The 21,410-nt window shown below is 30.9% G+C and overlaps 2 protein-coding genes across 3 annotated transcripts; one reads left to right on the top strand and one right to left on the bottom strand.

Annotated features, from left to right (window-relative positions):
* The first annotated feature begins 8,925 nt into the window (after positions 1-8,925).
* On the top strand, positions 8,926-12,535 carry LOC107416840 (uncharacterized). Its single transcript, XM_016025387.4, has 8 exons — positions 8,926-9,648; positions 9,741-9,842; positions 9,995-10,076; positions 10,201-10,220; positions 10,350-10,410; positions 11,623-11,702; positions 12,018-12,125; positions 12,264-12,535. The coding sequence occupies exons 1-8, from the start codon at positions 9,184-9,186 to the stop codon at positions 12,324-12,326; spliced, it is 981 nt and encodes a 326-aa protein (XP_015880873.2). The 5' UTR covers positions 8,926-9,183; the 3' UTR covers positions 12,327-12,535.
* Positions 12,536-13,544: 1,009 nt separating this feature from the next.
* Positions 13,545-20,056, bottom strand: LOC107416839 (zinc finger protein CONSTANS-LIKE 9). Of its 2 annotated transcripts, XM_016025385.4 has the most exons (6): positions 19,798-20,056; positions 18,240-18,949; positions 16,609-16,836; positions 14,974-15,278; positions 14,302-14,431; positions 13,545-14,159 (listed from the first exon to the last, which is right to left on the bottom strand). In XM_016025385.4, exons 2-5 carry the CDS (start codon positions 18,813-18,815, stop codon positions 14,302-14,304), a joined length of 1,239 nt encoding a protein of 412 aa, XP_015880871.1. In that variant the 5' UTR covers positions 18,816-18,949; positions 19,798-20,056; the 3' UTR covers positions 13,545-14,159. The 2 variants fall into 2 exon arrangements, with proteins under 2 accessions (XP_015880871.1, XP_024928499.1); XM_025072731.3 differs by having other exon boundaries at positions 13,545-14,431.
* Positions 20,057-21,410: the final 1,354 nt, after the last annotated feature.

Genomic DNA, 21,410 nt, shown 5'->3' with positions numbered 1-21,410 from the left:
AAATTAACTTGATTAGTATTCCGCGTAAAACACTTTTTTTTCCCCCTATTGGGTAGTGTTTCTTGTGGTGTGTATATATATATATATATATTATATCTAACTTAGTCTTATAGTCAATTTTAAATTAATGTAAAGTTTAGGTATCCATCAATATCTTGGAGGCTCTCTGCCTTTGGGGGGGTGGGTGTTGGGGTGGTCTTGGTCTAATCTATTTATTATTCTTTTTTTCTTTTTTTTTTTTGGTTTAAAATTCATGTAATAGTCAATTACAAGAATATGGAAACAGAATTTTAACATCTTTCTCAGTTTAAACAAAGAAATAAATAATCTCTTAGCTGCCAACAAGAGCAAATTAAATGACATTGATATATACGACCCTGTTTGCCCAAGGTATTATATCCCCCATGACATATCTTTCTTGGACAAACAAATATACACGTGTCATTTATTCTAGGTTTATTGTCGCATCATTTATATATATCTCATAATTTTATTTATTATTTAAAAAATTATTTTACAAATCTTGTGAACATGTAAGATATATGTGTATATGAATATGTCCACGTATACCAAAAACATGTCCCAACAAAGCCAATATTGCTATGGACCTAAGAACCATAAATGCTCCAATGTAATCATAATCCGGGAATTATCTACGTGTCATGATCTGAAGGGGGAGTTGGCAAAATGATATGGTTGTACAGTCTGAAGTGGACCTGCAGACCACCTTCAATGATCAAAACTCTAGTCCAAGTGGCAAAAAAAAGGCTAAGCAAAGTGTTTTTTATTTTTATTTTTTTCAAAAATGTGATAATGTTGTGACTTAATGTAACAAATAATACACATACAAGTCTTGTCTCCATCACTTTGGATGAAAACTTCTCCTTCCTTGGACTTCCACATCTTTTAGATTCTTTGTTTTTTTCTTGCTTTTAATCCAATAAATGTCCTTTTGAAATAGTTGAACATTTGTTAATAATTTTTAGATTTTAAATTCAAAATTTGATGGTGAAATTCTTTTATTCAATTTATGAAAAAGATAATCTATCAATATATATTATATATTTTTTATTTCATGTAAATTAACTGCTAATGTTGAAGAACATAATAATGTAACAAATATTAAAATTTATTAGTTGTCCAACTATCATAGCAGCATGTTTGGTATGTTTTCCACAATAAAATATGAGATAGTTTTGAAGGTTTTTATTATTATTATTATTTTTTTTTTAAAAAAAAAAAGAAGAATAAGAAAATTAGTAGTTGTATATATAGAGAGAAAAGATGGAGATAAATATTTCTTAATGTAGTTAGAGAAATAGATTTTCATACATTTTTGAATTGGTATGCAGCTATATTAGAGCTCATTTTCTGCAGGACCCAAAAATTATCAATTGGAAAGGTTTTGAAGTGGGGTTAGTGTGTACACCATTCTAGAAGGACCAAAGAGGAAAAGACCATAATATACATTAATAGATATTGTACGCATTGGCCACTTACTAAAGTCTTTTATCCTCCTCATGAAAGCTTTTTGTCTTCATGCTATATATGAACCTCAAACACTTTTCATATAGATAGTATTCACAATATAACGTTCACAACAGAAAAAAGAATTCATTATTTGGCATATTACTAAGTTTAATATATACTTGAATAATGCTATAGATATTAAATTTATTTTACTAGATTTTGGATACTAATTTCGATGTCGTTATTATATTTGTATTTGTTTCGTCTCATTAGCCATTTTTTATTTTGTTTAATTTTTATAAATAAAATTAGATCATATCATTTGACATTTAAAATTTAATACATTAAAATTTTAATAATTTTATTATTATCGTTGTTATTTATAGTAATCTAATGGATCTTGTAAACTACATTTAGCTTATATGAAAGAAACATTTATTTTCTTGGTGAATATATGAAAGAAACACTTGCCTGTTTGAATAGATTTACCAAATATAGCACATCACCAACACATATATCTAATTATAATTAGGGATTTGGGCACTCGATTGAGGACTAATTTTGTCTTTTGTTGCCTAACAAGGCCTAAAAATGAAGACTTCCAAATTACAATTTAAATTTTATATTTCAATTTTATAAGTTATCTTTCATTTGTTCACTTTTCACTTGTCTTTGATGCTGATAGAAAAAACTTGATGAGAGCAAATATCATGAGGAATGATATATGTCCTAAGGAGCTTTTTCTATCTTTCTCATCTGATTTTTCTTCACCTAGAATACCTGAATTCAATTATTATATTGGGTGAAGTTGCAGTTTCTTTTAGTCATTTGCAATAATATATTCTTTACATTTATAATATTTCTCTCCTTCCCGTCGTGACTAATTGAGTTCAACTCCCTAAACAGGTGAAGTTGAACTTGATGTTCTTTTTTTCACAAGGACTCAGAGGGAACTATACAACATTTCAAGTGGATATTCCCAAGATTGACTCTTAAATTTGCGTAGCAAACTTAGCCCCTGTTTTTATTTTTATTTTTTAATTATATTAAAATAGAAACTTTTCGTTTGCATGCATAATTAAATTTTCCTAATAATTAAATAACATGATCCTTTAATTCAGACTGAAAAAATGACTGAATCAATCCAAGCTTCTATATAAGCCAATTCGTGTAACTGTAGTAAAATTTACATTATTTTTATGTGCATATTTATATCTTATAATTCTTTAATAAATACCCAATTACATTTTCTTACAAAACAGTCTTCTTTCACAGGTTGATTTTTAAGGGAAAAAAATAATCAATATTATTCAAAATGATCCCGTGTAGATTCCACTCTTAAAAAGTTTGTGAATCAATCACCTCAATAGCTTTGAAATCCAAGGCCAATGACACGCGAGGTTTTTGCAATTCAAGGCCAATGACACATAAGGTGGTGTAGGGAGTGGAAGAATACCTGACTATTAGTCACCTTGTGGGTCCGAAATTGCTAGTTCGATCATTGATAAGCTTTATTAGCCTGTAATCCCACAAAAGTTTACCAAAAAATGAATTAACAAAAGACGAACTAATGGTATGCTAACCCAAATATCTGTCACGAGACCATTTTTTTGTTCATAAAAAAAAATTCAAAGCAATGTTAAGGTTTGAAATAGAAACAGCATTGGAGAATTTAGGGGCAATAATGGCACTTTTGACATGCAAACTTGAACCAAAAAGTGCAAAAGATATCCAAGGAAATAGCTTAAAAAATATCCAAGAATTTAGGGCAGTAATTATTTTCTTTTTCCCACCTTGAAGGAGCTAGAGGCATGTACCCTATATGATAAAACCCTTCACTTAGAACTAGAAGGCCGTTTCTAGAAGAAATTTTTTATAATTAATTACACTTTGGTATCAATTTTATGATTCAAATCCATAATTTTTATATTTTTTTACATATTGGCTCAATTTTCAATTTTGCCCAGGAAATTGATAATGGTTTTTTTCAGAAACTCATTACAAAGCCTGTAAGGAAAAAAAAAAATTAGTATGTTGATGAATGAGAAAATAAAAATATAATTGCTACTAATTTGTTTGATTAAAATTGAAATTGATTTTATCTGTAATAAATTTAAAAAAATGAAGGCTCAAATCACTATTTTTGAAAATTAAAAATTCAAATTATAAAATCCTTTAAATTAAAGATATCAAAATATAATTAATTCAAAGATTTACATACAACACTTATACTATATCATTTAAACAATGGTCAATCACATTCAACATAAATTGCAATATCAAAATAAAATATTTGGACGTTATAATAAAAAATATATATTTATTAAATATTCAATTATAAATTATAAATTGTTTGTTACATACAACAATTGTATCTTGTGTTTTTTTTTTTTCTTTTTTTCTTTTTTTCTCTAATACACCCGTGTGCCTGGAAACAAAGCAGATTTTTTTTTTCTTTTTTTTGGCTAAGAAATATTAAAGTAGTATTAATTAAATGGTAAATGCATGCTTAAATATAGTTGGATTGGTATGACTTTTGGAATGATTGGGAATGTTATGCAAAATTGCTAAATAAGTTAGTGACAAAGACCCTCTTATTGTTTTTAGCAATAAAGACCTCTTATTAAATGAACTTATATCTAATTAATAAGCTGTCTCAATACCACTCCTAATATTATATTATTATTACTAAAAAAAAAACACACCACTCCTAACATTGATTTTTTTTTTTTTAATCCCCAAAAAACTCTGTGTTTGTCAAATCTTCTTTGAAAAAGCTACCAAAGCCATTATGATTGATCCCCAAAACATATGCCAGTTATATCTTTCTTCTAATTATTTCTTTTAGTATAAATAAAATGTTTGATGGGCTAAAACACACTGACTTATGAATTAAGTATTATTTATATTCCTAGACCTTACATTTCAGGATGCTTCTTTAGGAAATCTCTAGCAGGATAGCAACTTGTATGAGTACTAATTAATTAATTAGTTCCCAAAACCAAAGATAATATAATCAAAGTAATTGGAATTCGAAGTCTACCCACTAAAAAACTTTTTCACAATTCCCATGAGAAACATACCAAACTTAGACTTTGAATTTCTCTTTCCCCTTATTCCCTCCCATCTATTTAAATTAATCCACCTAGTCTTTCCATTTACTAGCTACTTGATTATTACAGTCCACAAAAATATTGATTCGTAAAACCTTTGCTAAAGCATCTTTATCACTTCTTGCACATGATCTTCCAAAAAGGTAAGTTTGAAAAATCTTATCTCCCTATTTTTTTTTCATTTTTAATTAATTTTGCATCCAAATAAATACAAGCATGATGTTCATTGTATGATACAGAAATGGACATCGACAAGCACACATGAAGTATAACATTTGAATTGTACCGGAAAATGATGGATACAAATATGACAAAACACAAACACTTGGATCCAACATGCATCCAAAACAAAAACTACACGTATTATTATTATTATTTTCTTTTTTATTTTTTTTTTGACACATTAATTTTGTTAGACATGTCGGTTATAATTCAATACAAAGGAACATGCCTTGGATCCGGCATGCCGGTGGCTATTTTTACAAGTTTTTTTTTTAAACAGAATTCAAGCAAAAAAATCAAATTTTGAAACGGTCTTATCTTTTTTTCTTTTTTTTTCTTTTTATATTTTCTAATTAATTTTGCATACCAACAATACAAATAAATCCACATGCACATGGAGTGTGTAACATGTGAATAGTAACGGAAAATGGATTCAAGCGTGACGAAAACACAAACAGTTCTTGGATCCAACATGTGTCAAAAACCAAGTATGGATTTTTTTATTGACATGTCGTTTATACTTATAATACAAAAGAACATGCCAAATATCCGCACTGACACCACCTATAAGGTAAAATTAAATTCTTTTTTTTTTTCATTTTTGAATTATTTTATATTATTAGGTTTAAAATTCATTTTCAAACAGAGCAACATGTTATATATGTACATGTATTTGGTACCCGAAAATGGATTTAAACCTGATTAAACGTAAACACTTGGATCCATCAACCCTACATGAAAAACAAATTAATTATTTATTTGAAGGTATTATTATTATTATTATTATTATTATTATTCAAAAATTAATTCATCGACATCTCGTTTGTAGTTTTTATGGGGAAAAAGAAGACGAGGGGATCCGCGGTGTCACTTTCAAGTCTCAACAGTTTTGGCAGACGAAGAGATAAATTTTGTTATATACATATATATATTTTTAAATAAGAAAACATTATATATATATATATATATATAATATGTCGGGTGGGCCAGAAATTAAGCAGGCGGCCCAGGTTCGTTGAATTGGAAAAAGCCCATCCATTATGGCATGTTGCTGAAAATCACGTGCTCTTCCATGTCTCCCCTGAAACGTGTCAATACCTCTTTTGGTCCATCAAAAATGATCAACCCGCTCTTCCCGTGTTGTCTTTTTCATGTGCGGCCCAACCTCTGCACATTTTACCGATTCTTCTATTATCCTTCTATTTTTATTTTTTCTTAAACAAATATATGTATATGTATATATATATATATAATAATTTATTAACTTTATTATTATTGTTGTTGGTGGTGGTGGCGGCTTAACATAGTAAGCAAAAAAAATATATATATATATTTATATATATTCATGGAGAATAATTAGTAACATCTATTGACTAGCAAGAAACTCTTTTTAATTATTAATTATATGAAGAATATCATGATAATACTTGGTAAACAAATGTTCCAACATAATTCAATACCCGACTTCCTAGTCTTCTACATTTCTTTGCTAAAAAACAAAAACAAAAAAAAAAAAAAAGAAAGAGGAAAAAGACAAAGAATTTCATTGTTTTCGACATTAACTATGCTGATTTTGGTCACACTTTTTACATGAATTTCATTGATGTTTCGTGAATGAAATAAATAATAATTTATTATTTTGGATGTCAAATTTGTGAAAATATATAAGATTGCGTCGAAGAATCAATTGCATGAGAATGGATAAGAGTTGTTAGTCGGTAATCCAAATTGTAATTATGTTACATTTTTTGTTTTTTTTTTCTTTTAAAGAACAAGCTTTATTTAATTTTGTAAGCCACGTGGTTTTCGATTCCAAATTAAGGCCCTACCATTCAACGTTCATAATAATGGTATTTTGCCGACATACATATGTTTTTGTAATCTAGTCTATTCATACTATGATATAAATCATAACTAAAATATATCAAGTCAAGCTTGCATTCGATTGATACCTTGTTTTACCATTACAATTTACTTTATTAACTCCTAAAATTATCTTAAAAATTAAAATTCAATATTGCATTAGTGATCTACACAGATAACTACTTAAAAGCAATTAGATTGATACAATGCAGATGACTAATTGAGCAATTAGATTGATGCAATGCAGATGATTTCTTAAGCAATTAGATTGATACAATGCAAATGACTACTTAAGCAATTAGATTGACACTATGCGAGCATTTTGAATATATATATATATATATATACACATCATTGGAATTGGAATTGTTTATTATTATTATTTTTATATTAAAAATGAAAGATTTAAATTTTATATGCATTATCACTAAATTGTCCCTTGATATAAGTGCATTTGTTTGAATTATTTTATTTTTTCAAATGAACAAACTTTTGTTAAAAAAATAATAAAATAGAAGAAAAACACACCTTTTAGCTTTGATTAAAGGTTGGTGCTACTCAACTCATTGCTTCATCCAGATTTCGGTATAATTTTTGGAAATAGCATATCAACCGAAACAATTGTTTGAATTGTTTATAAGAAATAAACTTTTATAACAATGTTTACAATATTGATGAATTTTGAGGTTTCTGTATTGATTTTTATTAATACTGAACTAAGAACATTCAATGACTATGTGGATTAATAAAATTTTATTGTCACATTAAAAATAATAAAAAAAACAACTCTTTACTATATGTTTACTAACTCAATTAAGCTGCTGTGGCACCAAAAAAAAAAGAGGCACAACCTATTATCAAAAGATATACTAAATAATGTCATTTAGCAAAATATTCAAAACAATCTTTATCCATAATTAAAACAATTCTTATCAATAATATAATAATTTTTAAGGAGAAAATAGATGTGAACATCAATAGACATCTATACCATATTGGAACCTCTTAACTTTTACGCCATACAAATCACAATTCAAAATCATTCCAAATGCTCTAAGTCTGTTAACCTTATTTATTCTAAAAATAATAATAATAATTAATAATTAATAAATAAATAAAAACACACAAAAACTACCAAAGTATTCTCATTAGTCTAAGCCCAAATTGATCCGTTGCAGGCCCAATAATTACATTCCTAACAAATACCGGCCTGTCATGAAAGCCCCAGGCCGAGCCTCTAAACTCACCATACTAGCTCCCTTAGGCCCATCTCATGACTCCAAATTTTTTTTAAAAAGCTCATCTATAGTTTTTATTTCAGAGAAAAAAAAAAAAGAAAAGGAATCTTAGCAAAAATAAAATTATATAGAGAGTTTTAAATATATATATATATATAAAAACAAAGTTGAAATAATCTCAGCTTAATATATATATATATATATATATAAGTATATTTTAACATAGTTTGAAATAATCTCATTTTATCCTACAAGTACTCTAACGAAACTTTTTTAATTTGTATTTTTAAAAAGTATTAATTTCTTATAGTTTTATAAAATATATCGATTAAGGAAAATTTCATTGTAACCTTTGTCTTTATACTTTTACATAATTACATTTATATTTTGAAAATCTCATTATAACCCTTTTACATTTCATTTTTATTTTTGTTTCCCTTTACCCTTCACATTTGATTCTTTTTTTTTTCACTTTAGACCTTTAGTAGTTATTCAACTATTAATAAGATTATTTTAAAAAAATATTAATAAGATTAACATGACTTAAATTGGTACTTTTATCATTTTCCATGATATATATATATATAAACGAAGCATTTATTGTTTTTTTATATTTATTTCCAAAGAATAATAATAATTTTTCTTATACTCCACTAATATATAAATTTTTATTACTATTAGTTGTTAATGTGTTTATTCATATATGCGAATAAGAAAAAAAAATAAAAATAAAAATGTCATTTTGAGTAAAATATATGAGTCGACTAAAAGTTTAACAAACATATGTGCTTTAAAGTGAAAGAAAAAAATATGAAAGGGCTATTTCCAATATACAAATATATTTTTGCAAAAAAAAAAAAAAAAAAAAAAAAAAAAAAAAAAAAAAACGAAAGGCCCAAAAAAAGCATGTAAAAGTTGCTGATATTGTAATGGATGGGCCCAAAAATCACAAATAGAAAGTTAATTAAAAAATTTTACCCAAAAATATAAAAATAAAAGAAGGAAAAAAGGGTTTTGGTAAACCCTATTTGCTGTATCATCCTCAGAAGAGTAAAAAGGGCAAGCGAAATCTCTTTCCCTACACTGTCATGAGCTTCGTCTCAACGTCGTAAATCCGAACCCTAAAATTGATGACCTGCTCGCTTCGCGTTCGCACTAAAAAAAAATAGTTTCTTTTGGCAGTTGAACGAAAATCCAATTTCTGAATAGCCGATTCCGAGCGGCAAAAAATTCGGAGTTTCATTGAAAAAGTCGGCGACTTTTGGGGTCAGACCGCCATGGCCGAAGAAACCCATTTGTCAGAACCAGAAAAAGGTCCAAACAAGAGGAGGATAGGGAATAAGAAAAGCTCTAAGGGTAAGAAAAAACCAAGGAAGACATTCAGGTTGCCTGAGGAAGCTGGAAACTTTAAGCCCAAGAAAATAGACAAGAAAATGAAGAAACTGTTTCGCAAGAGGGCTAGAGAGTACAATTCAGATGATGAAACTGGGGATGAAGATGAGCACGAACCCAAGAGCGACGATGAGGAAGCAAATGGTGGGCATTTTTCTTCTGAAGAAGAAGAAGCAGGGGAAGATGGCGATGATCAGGGAAGGCAGGATTTGAATGCGGATGATGGGGATTCGGAGAATGAGGAAGATGATACTGTCCAGCCTGGAATCATGAAATTCACTGAGGGTTGCAGAGCGTTTAGAATGGCCTTTAAGAGTATTATTAAGAAGAGTGTTCAAGATGATGCTTTGGTGAGCTCGCTGGGTTTAATGTTATGCGAATTTGTTCTTGGTTTGAATTTGCAACAATGGGGTTGTGTTAAAGTTTTGAGAGAAATTTGCAGGGACCGGTTTTATCAGCACATAAGAAGCTTGTTGCTGAAAAGCTTGCTGAAGAAGAGACTGAACGGAAGGTCAACCGCGAGGCTAAGAAGGAAAAACACTTGGTAAGTCAAATATTATAGTATATTATGTCTGGTTTCTTTTATTTTTTCAAATTTGAAATTTGTATATATTTTTGGTCGAAACTATCTGTAATCGTGTACTTCTATTGTTCCTTTTTGTTTATAAGAATGTATTATGCTTTTTAATGTGATAGGTGGCAGAAAAGGGGCATGTGAAACCCCTGAATTATTTGGACTCACATGAAAAGTTTCTTCTAGGAGTTGCTACAAAAGGAGGTAATGGATTCTGGTTTTCTTTGTTCATATATTTGTGATAAAAGAATATGTTTTTTCAGACTAAACACGTTGATGCTTTTACTAAGCTGGCTTGCTTTTTACCTGTGCATTGGTGGACTTTCAGTGGTCAAATTGTTCAATGCTGTAAGTTAGTTACTGAAGATTTAATCACATTTGATTCCTTTATTTATATTTAATTTTTTTCCGTTTGAGTACTTATATTTCCATCACATTTTAACACGCAAACTTCTGTTGTTTGCGTCTTATATGCAGGTCAACAAGGCACAAAATGCTCAGAAAGGATTGAACCCTTCGAGAACTAAAGATGCAAAAGGTATGCTAATAAATCACTGTAGTTACATATTGAAGGCCCCTTATTCTTCCATTACATACATAGTTGGGTGTCAGATATCAAGTTGGGCATATGTATGTTGGTTTAATAGTTTGTGGAGAAAGAAACATTTGTCTGTTGTCCTAACATGACTAGTTGAATGCCTCTAGTGATAGCAACTCTGAACCATAAAATGATTTTAGTAGTTTCTCAACCATTACTGCATTTCATCTAGCCTTTTAGTCAGACTCATTATCTCGATACTACATGTAAAACAAGTTGCCTTGGGTGGTGTTGTATTTCTGTACTTGTAATTTAAGCAAAAATATATCTTCCCTATAACCCCTTCTCAATGGCCTTGGGTGGTGTTGTATTTCTGTACTTGTAATTTAAGCAAAAATATATCTTCCCTATAACCCCTTCTCAATGGAGCATTCTAAATTTTTTCTCTTTTCTGTTCCTTTTTTGAAATTGAGCTGATGATTTTATTTCTTTCTGAAATTAAGTTCAAAGCAAGCTAGTCATGATTTTTATATATTAATTTTTATTTTTATTTGTAATTTTTTATTATTATTATTTTTTTAATAATTATGTTGTTGAAACTAATATGTAAACTAGTCATGATATTCTTTTACATAATAATGTTTTTCTTATTGCCATTGATTTTGATGCTGGTCGTAGTGCGAACTTGACAAGTCCAATTTAAGCAAAAATATATCTTCCCTATAACCCCTTCTCAATGGCCTTGGGTGGTGTTGTATTTCTGTACTTGTAATTTAAGCAAAAATATATCTTCCCTATAACCCCTTCTCAATGGAGCATTCTAAATTTTTTCTCTTTTCTGTTTCTTTTTTGAAATTGAGCTGATGATTTTATGTCTTTCTGAAATTAAGTTCAAAGCAAGCTAGTCATGATTTTTATATATTAATTTTTATTTTTATTTGTAAATTTTTATTTTTATTATTATTTTTTTAATAATTATGTTGTTGAAACTAATATGTAAACTAGTCATGATATTCTTTTACATGAGCATGTTTTTCTTATTGCCATTGATTTTGATGCTGGTCGTAGTGCGAACTTGACAAGTCCAATTTTCTTTTGGCAGCGCATTTGAAAGCTCGGTCCTGTTCTCCTATGTTTAATTATGTCTTTTCTTTATTTATATATCTTGGCCTTTATGTTTAACCTAGTCATTGTTGTCTAAATGTTAACCAGTGATAAAGAAGCGGAGGAAAGAAGCCTTCTTTTCAGAATTAGGCAAGACACCAGCATTAGCAGATGTTACTGCTGCAAAGGTTGGCTGCATTTCATTTTGTATTTAACTTCTAACATTCTGCCATATATCATAGTTTTTGTTCTTTAGGGTGTGGTCAGGGAGGGGGGAAGATCTAGCAGTTATTATATTTTAAGATGCAAACACTATATAGGTCGTTGCAGAATCATCTGGAAGAAAATATATGTCATTCTAATCATATTTTACCTCATGGTTGTTTATAAAATTATGCTGATAGTGCATTATAAGGAGACAATCCACAACTTTAATCTCTTTTTTGGTTGGTATTATACGGTTTTCACATTTGAGCATGACTTGATTGTTCCGTTACATTCAGGGTCAGACATCTTCAGGTCATGTGGAGGGTGAAGGGCCTGCTTGGGGTCCATTATGCGATAATTACATGCTAACAAGTTCTAAGTTGAAGGACTGGGACAAGAAGCCAGTAAGTGAACTTTTTTTTTGAAAAAAAAAAATTTATTTCTTTTTTTTGGTGTTGGTGTTGTCTATTCTGGTGATACATGACACATGTTGGTAAGTACTATGTTTTTCGAGTAATATTTTGTTTGTAAAATTTCTACAGGATACAATTGTAGCTGATGAACTGGGAAAAGTGTCAGAAGATAGTAGTTCTGATGATGATTAATGTATGGATTCTGACGTGGACCACCTATATTATTGAAGTTTTTAGGTGGGCTTTTATGTTGCTTTGTCGCTAATGCATAGAAAATTTCCCTTTTTTTTTTTTTTTTTTTCCCCTTTCTTTTTAAGGCTTTATAATGTTTAATTTCTATTATAATTATTGTCAAAATTAAATTCTTTAAGCTATAAATGGTTAAAGCTCTATATGATCTATTTTAATTTGCCATCAATTTCTTTTCATTTTCTTCATTTGTGCAAAATCCGTTAAGCTGCGACATATTTCTCAGTCTAGAACAGTAATAATCAGCTATAAGCTGTTAAAATGGGATAAGATACCTGGTTATGATAAAAATATCAACCCACAAAATCTCAGCGATTGTTGGGGAAGTGTCCTGATTCAAAGTTTCATTATTTCTAGTTATTCTTGAAAAGAATAATCATTTGACATTGATTTCTTAAAAAATGCTTTTCATCCGGGATGTGAAAATTCACATATTGATGCTTCTTCCAAAATATCATTAAATTGGTGATTTCTCTACTTAAAAAAGTGTTTTCAAGTTTTTATGTCAGACACTAGATAAATCACTTCTAACTAGTGCGTAGCTATTTTAAAATGGCTATTTGGTTAAGATAGTGGATGTTAAATTCCTATGTCCTCTTTTTTTTTTTTTGATGATTTAGTTTTCACCCCATATAATGGATGTCATGTCATATTAACTTGGAAGCTTTTCTTCTAAAAGTGGTTAAACCAGAAAGTCCAAGGCAATCTTTATTTTTTTGGGGACAAAGAAGACATAAGAGATGCCCATGAGTTTTCCAAGGACAAATTGCAGTTCAAATTGCAGTTGAACTTTGCATCTTGGCTTAAGATTCCGCCGCCCCGGTTAGGACAACTGCTCTTAATGAAAAAGACTTCGAGAATACTTCAATACATTCTCTTCTCGTCTAAGTACAGAAAAAAGACTTTGCGCTGGATTTTTTCTTCCAAAGGGAAACAAAAGTTTTCTAAACATTCACCATCATGGTATACAAGTTGCTCATCCATCAATCACATAATCAAATATTCATATAGTTAATATGAAGAAATCTACTTTAAATTATGAAAACCGCTCAACTCCCACCATTCAGTCAAAATATCTATTACAGTTTATGTACTTCATTTCCATGGAAACAAAATCCAGTGCCCAAATGAAAAAAAAAAAACAAGTGTTGCTATGAAGAATTAGTACAAACCATCCTCTTCAGAATGCATATGTTATCATCCTTTGCTATACATGTCCATAAGAAAGAAAGATATTTACAACTGCAAGTTTATTGTCTGACCCTGAAGCTGTTCTTGGCCAGACACTGTACCCGCTCAACTGCATACATATATATCCTGTACTATACACGTCAAGACTTTTCAGTGAAACCAAAAAGGATAATATTACACCTGTTTTAGCAGACCAGGCAAACTAGTCATCCAAGGTGCCGTGACAGCTGGTAATATACATGAGATCGGGAGAATGAATAACAGGAAGATTTATAGTTGAGCTAACAAAAACTGTGCTTAATTATGGTCAGAGGAGAACCAATAGGAATTCTTCTTTTCTCAAGAGTACAATTGAGATGATGAAGATGAACTTTGCCCAGAGAAATGGGAAGGAAACAAAATGTCATTAGCTTTATAGGCATGGGCCAATCCTTGCAGTCTGGTCGACTAATGTCATGATCCGTCGATCCTTTATGGAAATGTAGAATCGGAGTTCTGCTCCTGAACTTTATTGGTGAAGCATCAGAAGCCGCTTTCTACATCCACCTTTTTTCCATACTTTTTCCATATGGAAAATCAAGACCCCTGTGATACAATCACACAGCTTGTCATTGCACAAGGAAAAAATGTATCAATCCAATCATTGATTAGGTAATAATAACCGAATCTTTTTGATCAGACATTAAAGTGTTTCTTTCCTTTTATAAAGCATGGTTAAAAATTGTACTCAGCAGCTTCTGGTTTGGTTCAACGGATCATAATCATAAGCATCACCAGCTTTTACAAAGCGGCCCTTCACTCGCTTTCTGACATCTGCCCTTGCTTTACGAGAAGCATATCTCACCCTTTTCTCAAACCTATTAAGAAAACAAATTGCTTGATATGTGGAACTTTAAAATGTTTCCAAAATTGAACTAGACTTCGATGCAAATGAAACCACATCAACAAACATAAAAAGATTTCATATGTACAAATGTATTCATCATAATCTAAATTTGGCAACCATACATAAGTGTCATTAGAATGAATGGCATAAGCAGTAAATCTTCCTAAAGCATATATCATATTCAGATAACAAGAACGAAATTTTATTTCCTTATATTACTTCCAAGGTGGAAGGGGAACACATAAAGAAATGGAGAATTGGACTGAAAATGAAGGCATCTATAAAAACCAACACATGTCAAAGCACACATTCAATCAAATAATAATAATAATAATAATAATAATAATAATAACAATAATTATAAAGAAGAATAATCTGTATGCATGAATAAGTGGACAGATACTTGCAAAACAGGAAAATTCTGGTGACAGAAGATATAACATGGAGAGGTCAAGAAATTAAAAGCAGAAGCTGTCAACTTATAATTATGAGTCAGAGTATCACTATACGTACTTGCGTGTCTTCTTCTTTTCCTTGTAGCGCATAACTGCATCACTACGACTAGCTGATTGTAAGTTCTCTTGGCATGGAGGAGGGCACCATGGAGGCTCTCCCATGAGAAGCATTGATGAAGCTCCACAATCCTGATAATCACCCGCACTACTCTCCCCAGTGAGGCCAGAAAATGAAAGGTTTGAATGCGCTTGCTTTGTGTTGAAACAAAGAATTGGTTCTGTTTTAGTACTCATCACAGAATCAGCAGATGCTGCATTGCTGCATGCTGGCTGCATTGCATTCACTAGTCCAACTGAAGAACCCTAGAGATATTACAAGTACCCAATAAGTAAATTTGGCAAGCTTGAGTTCAAAAATATTGACTAGCCACAGGGAAAAGAATGTTTTACAGCATGGGTATCACCATATTTGCACATTTAATAAGTAAGGATTTTGGAATACAATTAAACCACTTATGTAATTAGGCATTTCTTTCTGCCAGAAAATTCAAAGAAACCAAACTCGACAATATAATAGAATTTAGACCTTATGGGGCCCTTTTGAATGCAAGCAGTTTAGGAGTGAAGGGGGTCGTGCAAGATTGTCATCATAGTCCAAACCATCATTTGACTACATTCCAAGAGGTTTAGACATATTCTAAAGAAAGAAAATAAAAAATAGACACAATATCATATTTGAAGAGGACATGAACATCAAGGATTCAAATCATTTCGTCATTTAGAACAACAAATTATCTAAAACTGAATTAGTCTCAAAGTTTCTCGGATAAAAGTATAGCCCCATAACCCCACCCCACACAGACACGTCAAAAGATAACTTATCGACTACGTTGTTCTCTCCATCATAGTATTTCATGCAAATGCCTCCTATAACTTATAAATAAGAATTGAATGGGGACACTGCCTGTAAACGTTTATCCGAAAATGGACTTCTTAAAGAAATGAAAAGGCTGGTGTACACAGGAGGTCAAAATGAATTATTCAATTCTAGATTTCGGATCCACCAATTTTTTTTTTTTTTAGGTTTAATATTATTAATTACATAACTGCTCAAGGCTCTTAACACCTCTTGATTCTGATAAACATATAATGTGATTCACAAACAGACAGCTTTCAAATGCATAGACTAGTGCATTCTAAATTAAATAATGGTACAGCAAGCTATATTGCAAGTACTCAGCTTTGCAATTTACTATGTCATACATCTTCCACATATGCAGTTCATTTATTTTAGATTAGACAATAATATAAACTTACTCCTTCCATCACCGTTATATAATTTCTAATTTTTTGGGCCCCATGCAGTAAGAGGACAAACAATTACATATTCATAAGCATATGTAGTGCAAGATCAGTATGGGATGCTGTTGACAATAAGTTAAACCAATATATATTAAAGAACTTGAAGTATGCATGAACAATGACATTACCTTATAAGTTTGTCACATTAATACAGAGTTATTAAATGCAATATATATTGGTTTCCTTCCAACTTCATGAGAAAAAAATGCCACAAAAATTAGCTAGTGATGAAATGCAATACTAAGCAGTAACATAGAAATAAACCAAGATGCTATCGCTGACATGGAAAATAAGGGTAAGCATAAAAACAAGATATGATGAGGTGAAATACCTCAGCAGCAACTGCACCCTGACAATTGGAATCGGCTCCAGACATATCCTTTGTCCCAAACAAGCTATCAATCCCCCCATTCTCAAGAAGCTCTTCTGAATTATTTAGAGCCATACCAAATAGCTCTTCATAGTTTTCAAGATTCAGGTCCATTTCATCCATATTGAAATCCTCATACAGATCATCATCTTCACAAAGTCCAGGACCTTTGGTTCCAGGACAGCATAACTGCATGTCAAAAGTATGAAATTTGTAGAGTTCACTGATGAAGTAAAAATGAGATATCATTTCATAAATTTAACAAATGGAGCTTCGCAGTAAAAGAATTTTTCGCCAAACCCAATAAGTTGGGAGGACTGATGTGCTAAGCTAAGCCCTGGGCACTACAGTAAACAATACAATTCTCGGGAAAAACTGACATGCATGCAAGGCTTAATCTTGAACCACAAAAAAAGAATAAAAATTTTTGCACCCATGCACTACATTGTTTCATGTAGTCAAGATGTAAAGCTCAAGCATTAAATCAAGAGGCCAATCACAAATACAGAAACAAGGAAGGCTCAAAGATTGGGTCTTAGTCAAGAAAACAAATGGGCGAACTAATACCCCAAACACAAATAAGACAGCTGCAGCAACAAATTGATTATAAGATAGAGTAATACTCTGCAACTCAAGGAGGAAGACTTTACTGGGAAACTACCTCTTACCTCAATAGAAAATGGGATTACTTCTCCATGTTCCAGACTTGTGGTGCTTCTGGGGACAGGAGATGGGTACACTGGTTTATAATCCTTTGAGGATCATTGTCAACCTAGACTCTTCATCCAACAGATAGTTGGATAGTTCTAATAAGATGGCTCATAAATTGTGACTGAAGTAACCATAAAGCATAACGAAATACTTCATTATTGCAGTCTATTGTAGGAAGAGTCAACTTGTCACATTTACTTTGCAGGAGTTAAAGCTAACAGAAAACTGCTAGATCCCCGATTCCCTTTACACAGATTGAATGAAGCAAGGGAATAACCATGGATAGGGAACAAACACAAGCCATGAACGATGGATAAAGGGAAAAAGAGATGCATCTGATACAAATCTAGTTCCCTGATGAGTAGGACAGAAGAATAGTCAGTAAAGGCTAGCACTTAGCAAAAACGAACGAATTTTTACTTACCATATAGAGGACTAAGAATAAATTCCGTAACCAATGAGATTAGTGAAAGACAGGAGACAGATTGCAAGTGAAACACATGATAGGAAAATGGTTTCCTCCATACAACATCCATGAAAATTATACCAACACAAATTTTTTTACTAGCAGAAAATGAGGCTTGAATCTATAAACTAGATTTTAAACAGTCAAAAACACAGGTAAGAAATATGAAACAGTCAAATAGCATATCAGAAATGATTCATAAAAAAGAAATATATACAACACATATATCTATATATATATATATATATGTTTCTCTATTTACATAATTTTCAATATTCATCAAGGCACTTTGAAGCATTGAACAATCTAAAAACAAAAACCCACTTCCCAGAAAGCTTATTTGTTCGTAGCATGTGCAGAAACTAACGTGCTAGGCACCTTAAGATTATAAGAATTTGATTATAGGCATATATACCTTTGGCAAAGTTACACTCGCAGATCCAACAGGTTGATCTAAAACTTGAGCTGCAGAATTATGCTCAGGTACTGAAGATGAGCAGGCCCAAAGACTAGGCTTGTTATCCATGCTAGGCACATCATTCACTCTAGCTGAACCGGATGCATTTTCTGACGAGTCCCAAGCATTTTCTGTGCTATTTTCAGTGATGCTCATCATACCCATCTCCTGCTCACAGGCAGATTCTCCTACAGAAGGGAAATCTAAAACAAAAGACCAGATAGAAGAAAGCTCTGCAGCTGATGGGCAGCCTGAGTAACAATTGATTGTTTGCCTCTTATGTGATGAAGCTGAAGTAGAGTTTCCATGGCCCATCCAATCGCAATTCTGACAAAGTGAAACTCTCTCTTCTGAACATCTTACTAATGCTGGTTGGGAATTACATCTTTCACATAAAAGTGTTCTAGAGTGACGCCTAGACAAGGCATTAGCAGAGTGGACATTACGGTCACATGATAAGCATAAGCATGCAGCATCAGAACGGCAATATACCATCGACCTTTGATCCCCACAGAAATCACATATATAACCCATTTTTCAAACTGATAACTCTCCCTGAACCAACTAAAAAGTTGTCCAATTTCCAAACCTCTAGCCAAAACTATGTATCAACCTAACCAAAAGTAGCTTCTTAGATAGATCAGAATTCTGCTGAGATACCTTCCAACCTTCAAAACAATGTCGTGAAAGAAACAAATTAGCTATGCTGATGGAAAACTAACAAGATAGATTACTTAGCGTCTAACAAAATATAAGGCATGTGAACTAACAACAAGATTGGAATGTCATCTACACGAAAAAAAAATTGTAAAAAAAAAAAAAAAAAAAAAAAGGGTAAGTTTAATGGTCATGTAATTTTCTTTATGAAATGAAAGAAACCACCTTAATCCCAACTAAATTTTGGTCTTTGTTTAGGAATTTACAAAATGGGTATTGCATCATAATTTTAAAGAATGACAAAAATGAAAAATATAAATAAAAAATAAAAAAAGTTGACCAACTTGATTTTGTTGTGTTACAACAAACCCAATAAAAAAACACAACTTTAAAATATTTTGAGTTGGAGAATCCAAATGATATTACCAAACTTCTACTCGGCACCAAAAGGGGATTAGAGGAATCCTTTTCATCAATAATTTGCAATATTGAAAAAAAAGTTCAGATTTTTCATCGAAATACAGAATAAATCAAACCAGATGATTAAAAAAAAGAAAAAAAAAGAAATCATATAAAATAAGCTATTCATCAGTTGTAACCAGTTTTGAAGATCAAACAAAGAAAAAAGTTCAAAAATTTAAGAAATTAAAGAAAGAAAATATTACATATAATAGCCTCATAATTCTTAGAGGAATGAAACAGAAATGAATAAGGATGATCCATAGACAACTTTATCCTTAAATCTGAACCATACATACCAACAGCATCACCCAAAAGCTTTATATTTACAAAGAAAGTATACAAAGGAAGAAAAAAAAAGCTGCAGACAAAAGAAAAAAGAATAATATAAAAGAATTACCGTGAAGAAAAAGAGAAAAACAAGATCGGTTAACAAGCTCTGAATTTTGATACTAATTAATTAAAAATTGAGAGAAGAAATAAAGAGACAGAGAAAAGAGAACTAAAGATAAAAGGAAAATAGAAAAAACAAAGAAACCCTAGAAGTGAGCTTTCCAGAATCTCTGTGTGTGTGTGTGTGTTCAGATGGAAAAGATAGAGAGATAGATAGCATATGGGGGTGGGGGGGTGTGAGAGGTGGGTGTGAGCATAAGCATAATGTTTGTGCAGAAAAGAAAATAAAAATAATAAAAAAATGTGACATAAGCAAAGTTGATAAAAAGTGCATTACATTTGTGGGACCCAACTGGTCCCTTTCCTAGTGAGGAGAAAAAGTTAGTTCCCTTGGTCCCTCCTCTTATTAAATATCTATTAATTTTGTAAGCTACTTTTCTCTTCCCCTTTCTTTTCATTTTTATTTTATTTTATTTTATTTTTAGTTCTTTTTACTAGAATATTCAACTATTAAATACCAAAAAAGTACTTAGCAATCCACATTATCTAAAATACCAACTAATTTACTTTGCCATTATTCTAATCCATAGTCTATTCATTTTCTCTACTTTTTCTTTTTGTTATTATTAATATTATTTTTATTATGCTTAAGCCAGTCATCCATTCAAATGCGTACACTTTTTCTTCTTCTTCTTTTCTTTATGTGTTTTTTTGGCTTTTCTTTTGTACTACCAATCTTAACATTGCAACATCCCAAAATCCAAACCTTAAAGCTCTAGAAACCATCTTTTGAGTGTTGATTAGGCAACTTGGAACCCAATAAGAACCCCAAAAGTGACTATTAATTAAATTCTTTTAGGGGGGGGGGGGGGGGGGGTCCTGTCATGTCATTTACAATTGTGGGTGTGAAGTACTAAATGGTTTTTTTTTTTTTTTTTAAAAAAACACAGAATTTAGAATATTTTTATGCTCTATACTATTTGTTGGTGGGCATGCAATTTTGAAATCCAACCTTCATCTACCACTCTTTGAATTTACTACTTTTTTTTTTTTTTTTTTGGGGTGGGGGGAAGAAAATAAGAAAGTCGAATTAGATAATTATTATCATCAAATTAATTTGTTGAAAATTAAAAATGATAAAGGAGCATTTTCACTGACCTTTCTCCTTCACATTCTTAAGAATGCTGGCATTAATATATACAACAAAAGGCCAATGATAATTAACAAACACCAATGAAATATCTTGAATAAATGAACGGAGAAATTTTCCATTCCTCATGCTTATAGAAAGGAACCTAGTTTGATAGGTACAATTAACTAAACTACAGATTAATACTAACAAGTCATTTATCTGTAATTGACTGTAATCAAAATATAACAATTTCTATATTTTGAATGACAGTGACTATTACTCGAAAGTTCATAATCATAGTTAATGCTTTAAATACTTGTCATCATGAATATTATACAATACATATTGCCTTATTGATTAGCATAGGAATTTTTCCATATCATATAATTTTATATACAAGACTCGCAACTTGATGGTTTGAAAGAACCTCCATCCAATTTAGAAATGGCAATGATTTCGATTGATTAAGATAAATGGAAAAGGGTAAT

The sequence above is a fragment of the Ziziphus jujuba genome, chromosome 4 (genome assembly GCF_031755915.1).
Source record: "Ziziphus jujuba cultivar Dongzao chromosome 4, ASM3175591v1".
Lineage (NCBI taxonomy): Eukaryota > Viridiplantae > Streptophyta > Magnoliopsida > Rosales > Rhamnaceae > Ziziphus > Ziziphus jujuba.
The sequence above is the reverse complement of the archived record's forward strand: the minus strand, read 5'-3'. Positions and strand labels throughout refer to the sequence as shown.

What these genes read in the sequence shown, in the direction of transcription:
- LOC107416839 (XM_025072731.3), bottom strand. Translation starts at nt 18,815, where the DNA reads ATGGGTTATATATGTGATTTCTGTGGGGATCAAAGGTCGATGGTATAT. An exon ending in CGAGTGTAACTTTGCCAAAG is followed by an intron (nt 16,837 to 18,239) that starts GTATATATGCCT and finishes TTTGACATGCAG; the next exon opens with TTATGCTGTCCTGGAACCAA. An exon ending in AGGGTGCAGTTGCTGCTGAG is followed by an intron (nt 15,279 to 16,608) that starts GTATTTCACCTC and finishes TAATATCTCTAG; the next exon opens with GGTTCTTCAGTTGGACTAGT.
- LOC107416840 (XM_016025387.4), top strand. Translation starts at nt 9,184, where the DNA reads ATGGCCGAAGAAACCCATTTGTCAGAACCAGAAAAAGGTCCAAACAAG. An exon ending in GTGTTCAAGATGATGCTTTG is followed by an intron (nt 9,649 to 9,740) that starts GTGAGCTCGCTG and finishes AGAAATTTGCAG; the next exon opens with GGACCGGTTTTATCAGCACA. An exon ending in TGGTCAAATTGTTCAATGCT is followed by an intron (nt 10,221 to 10,349) that starts GTAAGTTAGTTA and finishes TCTTATATGCAG; the next exon opens with GTCAACAAGGCACAAAATGC.